This window comes from Diabrotica virgifera, chromosome 3 (genome assembly GCF_917563875.1).
Source record: "Diabrotica virgifera virgifera chromosome 3, PGI_DIABVI_V3a".
Taxonomy (NCBI): domain Eukaryota; kingdom Metazoa; phylum Arthropoda; class Insecta; order Coleoptera; family Chrysomelidae; genus Diabrotica; species Diabrotica virgifera.
The window spans coordinates 201,430,881-201,450,068 of record NC_065445.1 but is presented as its reverse complement, the minus strand read 5'-3'; the positions used below and the strand labels follow the sequence as shown (position 1 = coordinate 201,450,068).

The 19,188-nt window shown below is 34.2% G+C and overlaps 1 protein-coding gene across 2 annotated transcripts in view; it reads right to left on the bottom strand.

Annotated features, from left to right (window-relative positions):
* The window catches only part of LOC126882307 (glucose-6-phosphate exchanger SLC37A2), a 191,249-nt gene extending 173,552 nt beyond the window's left edge, over window positions 1-17,697 (bottom strand). For both annotated transcript variants that reach the window (XM_050647173.1, XM_050647174.1), the window contains exons 1-2: window positions 17,386-17,697; window positions 6,157-6,312 (exon numbers count right to left, since the gene is read on the bottom strand). In XM_050647173.1, coding sequence (XP_050503130.1) covers window positions 6,157-6,308 — 152 coding nt within the window. In that variant the 5' untranslated portion in view covers window positions 6,309-6,312; window positions 17,386-17,697. The remainder of the gene's footprint in view (window positions 1-6,156; window positions 6,313-17,385) is intronic.
* Window positions 17,698-19,188: the final 1,491 nt, after the last annotated feature.

The following is a 19,188-nucleotide window of genomic DNA, read 5'->3' as shown; positions in this document are numbered from 1 at the left end:
ATATCTTTGTCTATTACGCCAGCCAAGCCGCTCAAATTTATTATTCGATCTTGGCAAATATTTCAATAAATGTCGCCACCGTCCAGTCAGGTAGTACTTAGACTTGAGGGGCAAAGAGGTGTAGTGGGCGGAATTTAACACTGAATTCGGTTTTACCTTCAGGTGAGGTATCTATGTGTTTATTAATCAATGGTAAAACCTATTTTAGGATGGGGAAAAAGGATTTATTTCGCGACCGTCATCGCGACCGTCATCTCTTCGGCGAAATAAATTTTGTACGTATATTTATTGAAGTGAAAACTTCTTTAGGGACGTTGTGAACTTTTTGGATGGGAAAATGTATTAAATTGGCGACCGTCATCGCGACCGACATTGCTTAGAAGAAATAAATATTTGAAGTGAAAATTTCTTGAGGGACGTTGTGCACTTTTTGAATGGGGAAAAATATTAAATTAGCGACCGTCATCGCTTCGACGAAATTAATTTTTGAAGTGAAAATTTCTTTAGGGACGTTGTGCACTTTTTAGATGGGGAAAAAGTATTGAATTAGCGACTATCATCGCGACCGTCATCGCTTCGGCGAAATAAATTTTTGAGGTAAAAACTTCTTGAGGGACGTTGTGCACTTTTTGGATGGGGAAAATTGGCGACTGTCATCGCGACCGTCATCGCTTCGACGAAATAAATTTTTGAAGTGAAAATTTCTTTAGGGACATTGTGCACTTTTTAGATGGGGAAAAAGTATTGAATTAGCGACCGCCATCGCTTCGGCTAAATAAATTTTTAAAGTGAAATTTCTTTAGGGACGTTGTGCACTTTTTGGATGGTGGAAAAGTACTGAATTAGGGACCGTCATTGCGACCGTCATCGCTTCGACGAATTAATTTTTGAAGTGAAAACTTCTTTAAGGACGTTGTGCACTTTTTGGATAAGGAAAAAGTATTAAATTAGCGACCGTCATCGCTTCGACGAAATAAATATTTAAAGTGAAAAATTCTTTAGGGACGTTGTGCAATTTTTGGATGGAAAAAAGTATTAAATTAGCGACCGTCATCGCTTCGATGAAATTGATTTTTGAAGTGAAAACTTCTTGAGGAACCTTGTGCACTTTTTGGATGGGGAAAATTATTAAGTTAGCGACCGTCATCGCTTCGACGAAATACATTTTTGAAGTGAATACTTCTTTAGGGACGTTGTGCACTTTTTGGATAGAAAAAGTATTAAATTAGCGACCGTCATCGCTTCGATGAAATAAATTTTTGAAGTGAAAACTTCTTGAGGGACGTTGTGCACTTTTTGGATGGGTAAAAAGTATTAAATTAGGGAACGTCATCGCTTCGAAGAAATAAATTTTTGAACTGAAAATTTCTTTAGGGACGTTGTGCACTTCTTGGATGGGGAAAAAGAATTGAATTTGCGACCGTCATCGCTTTGCTGAAATAAATTTTGTACGTGTATAAATTACGTGTATGTATACATAAATGGCATAGGGCATATGCATCGCGTAAATGATATAGGTATAGCACTTTTTTTTGGATGGGGAAAAAGCATTGAGCTTTATTCTATTTATTCTAATTTATTTACTCTAAGAAGTTTTCACTTCTGTCGGCACTCCCACGAGTGCCTTCAATTTTTCTTTTTAATATTTTTTTTATTTATTTTTATATATACATATATTATTTTTATTGTTTTTTTTTAAATATTTTTTTTAATATTTTTGTTTTTTTTTATTTTTTTTAATCTTTGTTTTATATAATTTGTTTTTGTCGAACATACATAGGTTACAAAATAATATAATTAATTACAGGAAATATCTCATTCATACATAATACAAAGGAAATACCTATCCATTCAAACGATTAGTTTTACATTCACACCTTTAATTTAATTTTTTTCAGAAATATCATAATTAGTTTAAAAATTCACTTAGTAGTACATTTAAGTCTAGGGGAGTACTTAAACCTGCTTTCAGCAATTCTTGTATCAGCCACATACTTGTATTGAGATGTAAGGGACAGTTAAAAAATATGTGATTTAGATTAGCTATGCTAGTTCCAGTCACATCTGCCTGTTGGGAGAACTCCAATTTTATGTAGATACTTCGGAAAACATCCATGATCTACTTTTAATCTTAGGATGGTCGACACTGTATTTCTACTTAGTGCAACAACCTTGTAAAATTGGTTAACAGCTACTGTTGGTTGTAATTTAAACAAATTAGTGCCTGTACTTTCACCGAACTGAATCCAACGTCTATCCCATTTACATTTAATATGCTGTTTAACATATGCAAAAAGCTCACATGTGTTAAGTTCTTCAATCAATATATGAGGGTGCTTTGGTGGATTTTTAGCTATTGAATCCGCAATACTATTACCCAATATGTCTGAATCAGCAAGTACTTACTCAGATTAAAAAAGTACATAACAGCTGGATTAAACAGCAAGCAATACACAGAAAAAGCCTAACTAGATGTAATTAAAGCCTTCGACAGAGTTTGGCATAAGAGAATAACATTCAAAATGATAGAATATGGATACAGTAGGGTCATGATGAGACTCGTCACCTCATACCTAGGCAGCCGGAGGTTCAGGGCCCAGAATAGGGCAAGTTCTGTTTGAACACGGAGCCTCAGAAGCTGGAATATCACAGGGGGTAGTTTATCACCTCTTCTGTATGACACCCGCAACACAGGAACCTGGATAGAGTTATCACGTAGTTAATAGGTATATAGGCCCGTTACGCCCTAGGTTCCTCCAATTCCTTTCCCGGTTTTGGGATTTGTTGCTTTATATTAGGTTGGTCAGATTGTGGTATATTATGAACACTCTGTATAAATCATAATTTAAATATGATGTTATTAACCTTTAGGGTATTGAACATATATGAAAACAATAGCTTATAGTTTGTATCACATGTTTATTACGAGTGAACTTGAACTATATTTGTTATGGTTCAGATAGGTATAAAAACACGCTGAGCAATCAGTATGGATATAGATATACAAATAATTATTAGAAGTTAGTATGTAGTAAGGCGCTATGAATCATTAATGTTATTGTTTAGATATTGGATACCAGTGAATAAAATATAATGTATAGTAAGACGTGTTTAGTCTTTTTAATTAATTAGAACCAGAAGGCAGTAACATCACACTATTTAATACATGGCTGATCCTGCAGATTAGAGGAGAATCTTCTGTAAGGAACAAAGATGGCGGCACCAGATTGGAAACACCGACGGCGGAAAATGGACCAGACCAGGACAGGAAGAATGCAGAGAACCCAGTGAAAAAAGACACGTGATAAAATGTAAGTAAGAATGTCTATCTTTATTAAAAATGCTTCCCTCGTTTTTATATTATTATTGAACATTGAATATTTATCTTTGCTGATTTTTGAATAATTTATGAAGTATCGATTTTTTTTTAAGAATATCTATAAATTTTGAAATATGAAGTGATTTTTGAATTGAATATTTTTATAGAAGTTTATTATATATGCTATTCTTGAATTTTTATTGAATTTTGAATTTTTATTGAATTTATTTGAAAAATCTATCCGATTTCGATTTTTAGTCCGGTTATTTTTGAATATTTTATGGAATCTCGAATTTTTTTTCAAAAATTTCTATCGAATTTTGAGATGTGAACTGATTTTGAATATTTTTATCTAACTTTTGCATATGCTATTTTTGAATTTTTATTGAATTTTATTAGCAGTTGTTTTTGGTATTGATCTTTTAGATACATTTTTATCGATTTTGTGTTAAATTTTGTATGATATGAACCTGAATTAATAATTTTTGTGTGATTAATGATATATAAATAATTTTTTTTAATGAATAATGATTAGTGATGACATACGTTAACATAAGAGCTTAAGACAAACATTGCTATAAGCAAGAGATTTATTTTTAACGAACCGACCTGATGCGTCGAGATAAGGAATTTGGAGAAGAACTATATAGATAAGAAGAAGAACTAACAATAGTATAAGCTAAATATTATGAGGCAACTAGAGACAATAAGAAACCCACTGCTCTTGTCAAATTAGGAAGGTACTAATACTAAGTGATTTATAGAAGCTTGAAAGCTTATTAGAGACCCACTCTGTGTTTTGAGAGTACCTATTTTATTCATGATTATTCGTGAATAAACAACGGCCTCAAAGCAAGGGAATGAGGTTGTGAAATTTGTAAAAGAATTTGATCTAGCCAACGATGTTATACCCGCTTCTGTTAAGGTAGATTGTAGAGGTTTCGTGGCTATTATTGAGTATTATGATTGTTATATGGAATATGTAGAAGAATTGGAACTTTTCTCTCGAGTAAAGCCACTTTGATTAGTCGAACGTAGGCATTGAGGGATAAGTAAAGGAAGTGATTATTATGATGTTATATTATGAAATGATATATTGATGATTAAATGACAAATGATTTTTATATGAAGATGAATTATGTACACGGTAGAAGTGCTATTATATGAAGAAAAATGAAGAAATATATAGTTGTAGTACCAGACAAGAAGAAGAGTAGAAAAAAAAGAGAATTTTTAGTAAAATATGTGGGAAAAATGAAAGAAGACACATAAAAATTGCAAGAAAGAAGCAAAATTAAGAAGATACTAAGCAAATAAGTAGCTAATCATTGAAATATGTCTAAGAATTAAAGCTGTAAATTTTTTTCTCTAAAGTAACGTAAATTATAAATAACTTGTTTTTTAAATGTAGATAATGAATTCAGGTTAAATTTTCGCGGAAAATGGAAGTATTTGAATTAAGGATAGACAATATCTTATAGTGTTAGTAGATAGTAAGCAAAGGGACACAGAAAGTGAAATTTTTAGACATTCAGAAACATAGATTAAATATTTATTATAGGTACAAGAGAGATATTGAAAGTTTTATAGAGACATTTTAGAAGTTTTTAGAGAGATTAAATCTTTATTATAGGTACAAGAGAGTTATTAGAAGTTTTTTAGAGACATATTAAAAGTTTTAGAGAGATTACATTTCTATTATAGGTACAATATTCTAAAGTTAGTAAGGTGTATATAAATAAATCAAAATAAGACTGAAATAATAAGATGAAATAGCAAAGTAACGTTAAATTATTTTTTTATACCATAATATATATACTATTTAATAGAAGTTTAGGTAATATTTAGCTTAGCTTAGGAAGTATTAAAGTCGAGATTTTATTACAATTAGAGTAGTTACGGCTTATAGGCACTAAAAGACTATTTAAAAGTTAGGATCAATTTCATTCACTGTGGACACTGTTTTAATGAAGTGAATTAGTGAACGAAAAAAAAAAGGACGAAAAGACACGACGTGAAAGTACGTGAACTAGTAATAGGTTATAAAATACCAGTTTTAGTATAGGGAAAATATGAACTTTTGTGTAAAATAGGAAAAAGAATATACATGTTTAGGGAAAAATCGATTGATCTGAAATGTACCATGTTACAGTTAGTTAGGATAGTTAGGAAATTTAATTTTTGAAAATAGTATTAGGTAATCATAAACACTCTGTGAAAGGGAAAGAGGGATATACACTCAGATATTCTTCTTCTCTTCTTAGGACTTTCTTTTTTAAAAACGGCGGAGATGTGGTATATTATGAACACTCTGTATAAATCATAATTTAAATATGATGTTATTAACCTTTAGGGTATTGAACATATATAAAAACAATAGCTTATAGTTTGTATCACATGTTTATTACGAGTTAACTTGAACTATATTTGTTATGGTTCAGATAGGTATAAAAACACGCTGAGCAATCAGTATGGATATAGATATACAAATAATTATTAGAAGTTAGTATGTAGTAAGGCGCTATGAATCATTAATGTTATTGTTTAGATATTGGATACCAGTGAATAAAATATAATGTATAGTAAGACGTGTTTAGTCTTTTTAATTAATTAGAACCAGAAGGCAGTAACATCACACTATTTAATACAAGATGCCGACGTAATGAGCTGAAAGTGGGAATACAAATTCATACCCTTGTCATTATTGCTCCATTTACCAGTTACATATAAGATGCAATGTATTATTGAAACATTAAAGCACTGTATACCATCCACATATTTGTTTAACATCCTTAAAAATACTGTTATATCAAGAAAAAAACCTTTCTAACACTTACCATAGTTCCCTGTTAAAATGAAACCTTGGACAACAAGTACAAGTATCTGTCAACTTCTGTAAAAATCGTACTCCCAATGGAACATTCGGGTGTACGTTCATTTTAGTTTTCTTCTTGTTAGGCTTATATCTATATCCCGAAATTGAAGGCATATATCTGAAAGAAAACTTTAACTCAGTCTAGATATTATTGGACATATGTCAGAAAACACTAGGTTTTTTTACTACAAATAGTTTATGATATTATTGATGCTGGAATGATTTTCTTATACAACAATTTGTTTATTATGACAAAACTTCATCGTGTGTCGTACAAATTAAAAATCTTTTATTCAAAAAAGAGTTTATTTAATGGCCCTATGTCATTAATTATTCAGCTAGTTGCAATAGATTCTCCAGTCAGACAAATACACAATCCTATCCCTAATAAAAAATTAATGGATAATTAATAGAAGAAAATACAATAAGGAAGCTACTGGGTCACTTGCTTTTTGTGTAGGTGTGCTCAAGACATATTTAGTAGACAAATGATACTTTACCACAGATATCATTATAACATTTAGGAAAAACAAAGGATGCAGATCTAAACTTCTACACTATCATGAAAAATTCCATGCTCACATACAAATCTTATAGAACAGTGCATGTGTCTGAGAAGAAATCTATAATATTGTATATTTGTACACCTGTAGACATCAGAGACTGGATATTGAATGATGCATACATTTTAAATCTGATTAAAATTTTATAGAGGGAGTTTGAATGCTGTTGAAACTTAGTAGGTACATTTAACCCTTAACTATTGACATGGATGTTTCAGGACATAGACTCTTACATGCGGTATGTCATACTGTAGCCTATTCTCCCGGAGAATTTGTGTTATTTCGGAGACATCACTAAGATTTTGTTTTTGGAATTATCCGAATATCTCTTTTCTTGTAAGAGCTGCACATTTTTTTGTAAATAAAAACACTGATAAAAATAAATATCTTAAATAGAGGTTGGATTGATAAGATTAAAATAGCCCACATGCAGCCCAGATCTCAATCCTATTGAGCATTTATGGGATGAATTGAAAATAGCTATTCGCCGTATTCACCCTTACTGCAGGCAGATTTTCAAATGTGTCAAATGTGCAGGACAACATGAAACAAAAGATTGTTCTCGCAAAACAATAGATGAACATGTTAAATGCGCCAACTGCAGAGGGAATCACCCTGCGAATTACAGAGGCTGCAACGTACATAAACAATTACAGCAGCAATTGTATCCTTCACTACGAGAGAAAAGCAACGCCTTACCACAAAATCAACAAACAGCTAACAGATATAGGTATACAACCTGGAATGACATATGCCCAAGTAACAAATAACCAAGTACAAACCAGTCAAACAATACCAGAAAATATCCAGCCTGTCAACAGCATGGCTAAACTAGAGGAGATGTTAACCAAACTAATGGAGCAAATGGGGACAGTGCTAAATTTACTTACCATAGTCGTTAGTAAATTAGCTTAATGACAGTACAACCCAAATATAAAATAGCTACAGTCGGAAAAATGAAAGAATACCCATGAACGAACATATAAAACACGCTGTATTTTCCTGTCACCGTGTCACAAAGAAAATTGCCCAGCGCAAGTACATGTAATAATAATTATTACATGTACAGTTGGTTCCTAAAAAAACTGATACGACTCTTAGTAAGATTTGATCATTTGAGCAGTGTATTAAGTACCGGCCAATCAAATTTTGACTGGTCTGACAGTATATTATATTTATTCTGACAGACAAATAATAAAATAAACAAACAAACAACAAACAGCTGATTACATGTTAATTCATAAATTGTAATAATTATTAAGGTCTAAATTTTGACATTATTTTGAATTCCTGCATTTTATAAAGAGTATATAAATGATAGTTTTTACATAAAATAGGGTTGTTGTTATTATTTTTAATATCATTAAGAAATAAAACAAACGACTTAACTGAACAATATATTAAAGTAAGAATTATTTTAAAACTGTTGTTCTGCTTACGTTAAAATGGTTCGCTATGGCAGATAGTGACCAAACATCTTCTAATTTCGTTACAATTCTTGCTTTTAGTTCTTTTGCTAGCATGTGGAGCCATTTTTTGAGGTTGAATAGAATAAGTTATCTTACAAATTTTAAGATTTGGCAGTGACAGTGACAGTATGTAAATAAAAAATTTTGTCCTTCAAAATACACTGCTCAATTTTCTACAAAATACGCTTTAAGAGTCGTATCAGTTTTTTTAGGAACCAGCTGTACTTGCGCTGGCCAATTTTTTGTGTGACACGGTGACAGGAAAATACAGCGTGTTTTATATGTTCGTTCATGGGTATTCTTTCATTTTTCCTACTGTATTTGGAATGCCAATGGCCTCCAAAAACATGCGTTTTTTCACAATTTCTGAATCACATTTTACAGATAAAAATTATCTTCGTATTCCAAAATACAAAACTATACTCCACAAAACATCCAGATAACAAGTCTTATGGAGGTACTGCTATAATCATAAAAGAAAACATCAAATATTACGAAAGAGAGAAAATCGACAAAAATTACCTACAAGCTACTAGTGTTACAATCGAGGATGAGCACGGTCATGCATCAATCACGGTCACGCAATCTACACAGACTTTTCCAAGACATTCGACAGGGTAAACCACAAAATCTTGCTCAACAAACTAGAAACTGCTGGTATTCAGGGAACATTATTGGAATGGTTAGCCAGTTACATAACTGAAAGATGTCAAACTGTAAATGTAAATAAATACATGTCAAAAAATATTCCCAACCCCTCTGGAGTACCGCAAGGGTCCCACCTGGGACCCTTATTATTTGTAATATTTGTCAATGATATTTCGGACTGTTTTAGATTTGCTGATTTCTTGTGTTTTGCAGATGACCTGAAATGCTACCTCAAAATATCTTCCCCAGAGGACTGTCTTAAACTTCAATCAGATCTGGCCAGACTGGATGAGTGGTGTGGGATCAATGCCATGGATCTAAACATCACTAAGTGCAACTCCATAACTTTTACGAAAAAACTTAATAAAATTAATTTTGAATATAGTATTAAAGGGACACCATTGACCCAAGTCTCATCTATTAGGGACCTTGGAGTCACAATGGACTCCACACTCTCTTTTGTCAATCACATTGACATCATAGTTTCTAGAGCACTTAGGATGCTTGGATTCATTAAGCGAAGCACACATGACTTTGGAAGTATTAATGCTATTAGTTTGCTGTACTGTAGCCTTGTCAGGCCTTTATTGGAATATTGTTCTTCAGTTTGGAGCCCCCATTATACTTCACACATTCACAGAATTGAGCAGGTGCAGAGAAAATTCCTTAGGTACCTGGCATATAAATCCAATATACCTCGTGTAAATGAATTTTCATATGATTTTGCATTATTACAAGATACATTTTCCCTGCCTACTTTGAAAGTGAGGAGGGATAAGGCAGATCTCAAAATATTTTTTAAATTCATTAATAGCATGATTGACTGTCCTTCATTGATTTCCACAATGTTGTTATCAGTTCAATTAAGAAACACCAGATCAGTTAACGTATTTCATCAGCCATTTAGGAGAACCAATGTTGGCCTTAATTCTTATATACCTAGAGTGTCACGAATGGCTAAACTGTTATGCTGATAGTTTGGATTTTTTTAGTGGATAGATAAGCTTTAGTAAATTTGTGAGCCTGTTAAAGCAAATTGTGATATAAATTTTTCAATGTGATATATTGTGATATATATTGTAATAACGTGTAACTAATGATTTTGTACCTGTCAGTTTTATATATCAATGTTGTATTGTTTTATTATTTTAACTTTAACTTTATTTTTCTAAGCACTTTTTAGACTGTTTTTTATTGTTTTTATATCAAGATTTTATTATATAACTAATTCTACTGAGGTTTTTAAACTGTAAATTGTAGTAGTAAAAGTGGGCAAGGCCCGTTAATAAATAAATAAATAAATATAACAATGTCTACCATATACTGCCGACAAAAACATAATAACAAACAGATACATTTTGAAGGTTTTTTTAATACACTTGGAAGCAGGTTCTTTGCAGGAGGTGACTATAATGCTAAACATGTCACTTGGAGCTCACGAATTACAACTACAAAAGGAAGAGAATTAGTCAAAACAAATGAAGGCTAACTATCTACAACAAATATCTACAGGCGATCCAACATATTGGGCGTCAGATAGTAATAAAATTCCAGACGCCATAGACTTTTGTATCACGAAAGGTATTGATACTAAGAAATGTAAAGCAGAATCTAGTTTTGATTTATCATCCGATCAATCTTAGTAATAATAAAGGTTCACTCCCAGATTACAAATAAAGAAAAACAACCTTCTCTGTACAACAGCAGGACGAACTGGAACATATTCCAGGACAAATTAGATAATTTAATAGCCCTAGACTTATGGTTAAAAAGTGAAATAGACATCAAAACAGCAGACGAAAACCTAACAAATAATATTCAAGAAGCAGCTTGGTTAGCCACGACAAACTATGAAACACCTCTAGGCAAAAGCGAAATATCTCCCACAATTAAAGAAAAAATTGCTGTCAAAAGACAATTACAGAAACAATGGCAACAGGCAAGGACTGGTGAAAACAAGAGAAAACTTAATAAAGTAACCAAAGAATTGAAACAACTATTTCAAGAAGAGCTAAACCAAGGCATTCAAGACTATCTGGAAAGTCTTACACCTACAGAAGCAACGGAATACTCATTATGGAAAGCAACAAGAAAACTCAAAACGCAACAACTTCCAAATACACCTATCAAAAACTTTAATAATACATGGGCCAGAAGTAATAAATAAAAAGCTGAAGTTTTCGCGGAACATCTAAAAAATGTATTTAAACCATTTCCTTCCGAGATATCCACCTCAGAAGAAAAAGAGATAATTGACTATCTAGATGCCTATTATAATATAATATTAGATATTATCTAGATATCTATTTCAAATGGACTTGCCTCTACATAAATTTACTGTAAAATAAGTCATACACATTGTTAAGCATGAAATCAACATAAAAAGGCACCTGGATTCGATCTAATTCTGGAAAAATCCTACAAGAGTTACCTGAAAAATGTTACAAACTCATAACCTTCGTATTCAACGCAATACTATGGACGAGTTACTTCCCCTGCACCTGGAAGGTTGCACAAATCATCATGATCCCTACGCCCGGAAAAAAACCGGAGGTCGTCTCCTCATATAGGCCAATAAGCCTGCTCCCCATGTTATCCAAAGCTTTCGAAAAGCTCTACGCAGTAGGCTCGAAATAATAATAAAGTTAAAAAAACTGATTCCAGATCATCAATTTGGATTTCGAAAAAAGCACGGAACAATTGAGCAGGTGCACAGATTAGCTAACCAAATCTACAGGGATCTGAACGGTAAAAGATATTGCTCAGCAGCCTTCTTGGATATATCACAGGCATTTGACGAAGTGTAGCATACCGGCCTACAATTTAAATTGAAAGACCTCTTACCCTATCCCCACTATCTACTACTAAAATCCTACCTATCAGACAGACATTTCTTCGTGAAACAAGGGAGTGAACTTACTGCATTAAATCCAATATATTCTGGCATTTCTCAAGGTACCGTCTTGGGACCTATACTGTTTCTACTTTATACAGCTGATCTGCCAAGAACAGGAACCACCACTGTAGCAACATTCGCTGATGACACTGCGGTCTTGGCATCCTACACCAATCCGGCCTCAGCCTCAAAGAACCTTCAGACAAACCTTGATAAAATCCAAAAGTGGCTAAAAAGATGGCGTATCAGAGTTAATGAAATGACATCTACACAAGTGACATTCACTTTACGCAGAGAAACATGTCCACCAGTAAAAATCAACAACTGCTGCCTCCCACAAGCTGACGATGCTAAATATCTTGGCATGCATTTGGACCGACGGCTGACTTGGAAGAAACATATATTCACCAAAAGAAAACAGCTAGGCCTTAAATTTAGCAAAATGTATTGGCTGATTGGACGCAAATCTAAATTATCATTGGACAACAAAATACGGTTGTATAAGGCCATTCTCAAACCTGTGTGGACATGGACATATTTATGGTATACAACTATGGGGAACCGCCAGTAACTCCAACATTGACATCCTTCAAAGATTAAAAAACAAAGTGTTGTGAGCCATCGTTGATGCACCTTTCTACATCCCCAATAGGGTCACTCTACACGACATCAAGTTGGAATCCATCAAGGAAGTGAACCAGTTTAGTGTTCGTTACAGTGAAATAATGTCAGTGCAGCCTATAAGTACTCTCATTGTAAAATAAAAACACTAAATTTAAATTTAGTTAGTTCTTGAAGGAGATCACTCACTGGAGGGATACTCTACATGTCAATCTCACATTTGTCAAAGCAAACGCTTATTGCCTTTCCGGCAGATTGCAGATCCATTAGGGGTTATAAAAAAAAAGGTTGGATTGATAAGATTAGAATAGCCTACATGCAGCCCAGGTCTCAATCCTATTGAGCATTTATGGGATGAATTGAAAAAGGCTATTCGCCGTCATCCTATGGCTCCAGAAAATTTGGTACAGCTATGGCCCTGGTAGAGAAATATCAGGCTATTCCCCAGACAAGGACAACACATCTTATTTATTCGATACCAAACATATTGGGAGCAGTCATGGCTGTTAGAGGTGAACATACCTGCTATTGAGTTGTTTTGTTGTTAATTTTGTTTTATGTTGTTAATTTTAATGTGTTTGATATTTTAAGTAAATGATCTTTTAAATTAGTGTGTTTATTTGCAGCTTTTACAAGAAAAGAGATATTCAGTTAATTCAAAAAACAAAAAAACAAAATCTTAGGGATGTCTCCGAGATAATACTGAAGGAGTATGAAACAAAATCAGAGCTTCAATTTTTCCACAGGATTTTTTAAAGTTAACCCCTGTATAATGCCATTCTTCTTTTGCCCTTTAATTCGTCCAATTTTGAACCTAGGCTTCCCCCAGTTTCCTCCATTCGTTTCTGTTTCCAGTGCGTTCCTCCGATCTTTTTAATGTCATCTCCCCATCTCATCTAGGGTCGTCCTCTTGCTCTCTTTCCTGCCCATGGTCTCCATTGTTGTATCGTGGTATTCCACCTATTGCCCGTTTGTCTGGCGTTATGACCTGCGAAGCTCCATTTTAGCCTGGCTATATGTTGTCCTGCGTCGTTGACTTTTGTTTTATTTCTTACCCAGTTGTTTTGCTTTTTGTCTGTATTTTACTCCTAACATTACTCTCTCCATGACTCTTTGTGTTTTCATTATTTGGCTTGATCAATGTTTGTTTTGGTCAAGGTCCATGTTTGGCATGCCTATGTAAGAATTGGGAGTATGCATTGGTCAAACACTCTTGTTTTTAAGTATTGTTGTAATTCGAACAACAACTAAGTCATTAATATGGAGAAAAACTGTTATAGCTATCCATAAAGTCAGGTGGCTTAACCACATAAAGTATTAAGAGGATATCCCATTACTTAGGGCATCCAAAGTAACGTTCAGTACAAAGCCTCCCCATTTGTTATGTCCTTCGATGGGGAGATGTGGTGGTATAGCTTGAGGGTCAGATAGGTACCACTTCATTACGGACATTACGGACCGGTTTGATCTTCGGACCCGTGGGTCCCACTGTTCCATTGGAACACACATATCCCTCGAGGGTGGGGTTGTACGAGTATGTGTGTTATTGGGTCAGATCAGTACAGTACCTGTATATATTTTTTTGAGCCATGTTTTTCAGTCTTCATTTTTTTTATTGTAATTTCATCAAATTTATATGGGGCCCAGGCCCCACCAACTGAAATTGTCACGAGCCGCCACTGATCATAACACTTTCAGTGTTATACAGATCAGCAGTAAGAACAGTTAGAATTGATGAATAAAGGCAGTGGCGTAGCTAGGGTGATGCGGGGGGGCGCTCCGCCCCGGGTGTCACCCCTTCAGGGGTGACACCCGAGAGACCCGATCACAAAAGAATAAATCGTTAATTTGTGACTTTACTCACGTACCAATCTAAAGTTCGATGTTATTTTGTGAAAACACGAAACCACGGTATAAAGAGGGACAGTAGAACTTCTCTCTGAAAAATTGGAAGTAAAATCGTAAAAAGAAGTAAAGAAGAAGTAAAAAAGGCGCATTGCTGGTCGCGTAGAAACGTACAGGTTAACAGGGAAAACCCGCATCCCCCACTGGTGAATTACCAATTGCGTACTCTGCTGGTAGTACTTCTTGAGATCAAAGTGCCTACATTGAAGAAATTTTACTGTTCCTCTTTATACTGTGACGAAACCAAGAGAAGTCGAGGTCAAAGAGGCATTTATTGGATTTTTTTCCGTTAAAAGGAAAAAAGCAGTTAATCTAAGTTGATCTAAGTAACGAAATTCTCAAGAAGCTTGAAATTGATGGTGTAGAAATATTATGAAGTGCCGTTCACAGGGATACGATAATGCAGCTGTTATGAGTGCCGTACATGGAGGAATACAAGCTATTATTAAAGCAAAAATCAAAAAGGCCATTTTCTTCGGATCTATTGATCATTTAATTAATTTATGTGGCCAGCACTTTTTTGCACAAAACACATCTTGTGTAACATTTTTCAGAACTACTGTAGAAGCAATTTTTAAGTTTTTTTTATATGTTTCCATTAGCTGCTAGGAAGTGCTTATTAAACACAACAAAACATCTGTTAAGAGATTTTCCACAACGCGTTGGAGTTCTCAGTCACTGCGCACTATGCTGGCTGCAGTTAAATTATTGGCAGAACATTTTTATAGTGTTGTTGCTTCAATTCTCTCATCAACAAGAAAATTTATACACCAGAGGTGCTGCACATAACCTCATGCCCGCTTTGTGTAATTAAAGGCATTGATCAATCATGACCAAAATAGGGGCACTTCGTCTTTATATTGAAGAAAAACGTAATCATATTATAAATAGAGTAATACAGTAGACTCGCGATTATCCGAGTCTCGGTTATCCGAGCCCCTCGGTTAACCGAGGCAAAAGTCATAACTGGTGAAGTTACAACTTTCAACCTTGGCGCAACATCGCCGCCTCAAAAACAGGAATGAAGATTACGCAAAAATCAATCAAATATTTTTTTAATCAGTAATATTGATAAGGTAAATGTTTTTATCTTTTATAGACAGTAAAAGTTATTAGTTTTGTGGTTAAAATATCCACAGTTATGGTTATTTACGTCTTTTTCTATCAACATAACCAATATCAGTGTTAACCGAGTTTTTCCATATCCGAGGTAGCCACGGTCCCAGATACCTCGGATAATCGAGAGTCTACTGTACATAGATTTTGCCACGACAAAATATGAGGACGACGACATTTCCACCTAAAAACTAATTCGACGTAGAAAACGAATGGATGGTGAGTTAGCTACCTATATTTATAGGACTTACACTTCGAGCAGAACTTCAAAAAGATAATATTGGAATGTTTTGACATTCAATGTTGAACTCGAAACCAGATCAGTCCATTCATATGGCTTCATTGTTCGAGGCTGTTCAGACACACACTTTGCTTTTCCACGAACAGTGAACAGTTGAAATTAGCAGTTTCAACATTTTGTGACTTTTACCATGAAGAGGTATTAGAAGAAGACCTCCTGCTAGAAATACCAAGGCTCAGAAGACTTTTACAAGCGGCCAATATTACAGCATCTAAATGGTTAGCTGTAGACTTTTTAAAATTCATTGTGGAATGGGATTTTATGGAATCTCTCCCAAACTTAATGGTCGCCTTAAAATTGTTTATGACCATTTTTGTATCGGTTGCTTCATGTGAGAGAAGTTTTGGGAAGCTAAAATCAATCAAGAATTACTTTCGAGAAACAATGACGTCAACAAGGCTAAATAACCTAGGTTTATTAACTATCGAACGGAGCGGTCAATGTTAGGAATAACTCTGCGAGACAAAATCAAAAACGAAGAAATCAGGGGAAGAACAAAGGTGACTGACGTCATCGAAAGAATAGCCAGGTTGAAGTGGTGATGGGCAGGACACATAGCCAGAACGACAGATGTGAGATGGACGAAGAGGTTACTGGAGTGGAGGCCACGAGAAGACAAGAGAAGCGTCGGTCGACTGCCTACAAGATGGACTGACGACTTAAGAAAGCTAAAAAAAAACTGGATCAGGGCGGCGCAGGATAGATGGGGTTGGAAATGAGGGGAGAAGGCCTATATTCAGCAGTGGACTTTTGAGGATGGATGATGATTAACTATCGAACATGAAGCAACACAAAACATAAATATAGAAAATGTAATTTCAGAGTTTGTCGCTAGTAAAGCTAAAAAAAATATTTTAATTCATTCACATAGTGTAAACCAAAAAAGTAAATAAACTGTTATATAGAACTGCCGGGAACTAGATAGTGGTAGCTCAAGATAGGGAGACATGAAGAAACTTAAAAGGCCTATGTTCAGCAGTTGACGATAGCGGTTAGACGATGATGTTGATGATGATATATTATTTACTGCAGTTTCGTTAACTATAATTCTTAATTTTTTCATTATTCAAAACATAGTTGATTTTAACAATCTTTATTTTTAAGATTTGGGGTGACACCATCGATTACCGCCCCGGGTGTCACCCACGCTAGCTACGCCACTGATAAAGGAAAAGGACAATAACAAATGAAAGACCAATGTCAATACACAAAAACAACAAAGCATGACTGAAACTTGTTAAGTTAAATGTTTATGGATTAAACACATGTGAGGTCAAATGAGTGATAATTCATTGTAACCAACAACCTTTGATTTTCTAGGAAAATACATTCAAAATATCAATAATTGCCATCCTGTTTTAATCAATAGGATTATTTTAACTTAAATAGATTATTTCTCTAAATAGTTATACGTTAAATAAATATTTTATTAAAAGAATTAACAATTCGTCTTATTTGTCCAAGGAATGAGTCAAATCTTATACAACCAAGATCAAACATCTACTCACTGATATTTTAAAGTATTACTATGAGACATGAGGCTGTGATTTAGTTCTAAATTCGACATATGTTATTTTTAAACAAATAATTAACGCACACATAAACAAAGAAAACAAGAATAAATAATAATTATGTATCCTCAAACAAAATAAAAAGATTTATAAAAACTTACATGATATTTCTATACAAATTTAAGTAGACTGCCTTTCGAATTCTTGTGGATTTTCATTGCCATGTATTAATATGTAAATCCAACTTTTTAAAAATGATAATCCACGATTTCCACGAATAGTAACAAAGAACGTTACTTACGTTATTGCTACTCACAACTCACAACTTTTATTTATCAATTTAATTTTTGATGACATGTACACGGTGGTCGGTGATTGAATCAAAAGACGAATGTGAGTCACGTGACTTTGGCACTTCTATTGTCAAAATATATACGGGTTGGGGAGTTGGGGGGCGACTATCAGTGGCGTAGCGTAGGTAGAGTAGGGCAGAGTGGACGGTCCGCCCCGGGTGTCATCCGTTCGGCGATGACACCCGATCACAAAATAATGAATCGTTAATTTGTAACTTCACTCACTTTACAATCAAAATACATAATACAGTAGGGAACTTGCACATTTTTTTATTACATAATAATGTTCAGTTTTGTTTAAAAATGAGATTTCCAAAATGTTACGCTTCAAAATCTCATCTTCTGTTATTTAAAAAAGTTCAAACGACCCGCGACGTCACCTAGTTATATTTTATTTATGTTTATGTTTGGGGTTATATTTATAATTTTACGGGGAATAACGGGGGTGAAGCGCTACAAATTTCCTCCTTGGGCGTCAAACCCTCGTGACGACCTGTCGAATTTAAGGATAAGTATTGTAGGTACTTACAGATTACATGATTTTGCGTGTGTAGGTGACTGGTTCTAGGTTCTGTTTCCGGTGACTGGTTCTGGGTTCTGTTTCCTTTTCTTGTGGAGTTGAAATTATACACTGCGCTGATTTTTATTTGATATACCGACTGATTTATTATTTTGAATATGAGAACTAAAAAAAAACACTTATAATTAGATGAGAACTTAACTTGCAAACGGTGAAAAAATGCTGAGAGCGAGAGAGCGGCATGGCCACATGGCCACTTGCTTCCAACTCATAGGGGTATATATTAACGAACGTTAATTATCTAGTAACGAAACGGTAATCTAACGGACAGAACTTCCAATTGATTTGTTACCCTTTCATTAAACTCTCATGCAAAAATCAGACTGCTATTTACCACCAATATAAATCCTGTCATTTGAAATGTTCTACGTGTCGGACCTATTAAAATGCCCAAGATATTTGTCGAACAAACATTTTTTAATATATTATAAGTTTGCTATTGAATAAACTTAAAAACAACCTGCTAGTTTTCACAATCATAAACTTGTCAGGATGACACGTTCCACAATTAAAGCTTCCCTTGTTCCCAGTGTTCCCATATATGAAAGTTTGTCCGATTAGACACCGTTAAGCTATTAACAAATTTTCAACTTGCTATTAACCAACTTGCTAGTTTTACATTCAAACTAGCCTAACCGTTCTTCGTCACTTTTTGAAGATATTCTTCTTTAGCGGCGAATCGATTGAGGGTAAAATTGTACATTTACCGCGCGCCTGCGCACACTGACAGTATGTAGTTCATTGCTAATCTTTCAAGATAGGTATGTATGTATCTGTAACCGTGCAAATAAGTCATTAAAAGAATATATTAGTGGTTTTAGGAAATGTATTATTTATTATAATTCTTGTGTTTCTGGATTAATAAAATATTATGTAAGCATAACATTTTTACACTATACGTCGCCATGTTGTGTAATTATATCCGAACTTAATACATGTTCATTTCTAGTGCCTCGATGGAGTAGTTAGAAATGCGTTAGCACTGAGATTGGAAGGTTGCGGGTTCAATTCCCGGGGCGATTCATATTTTT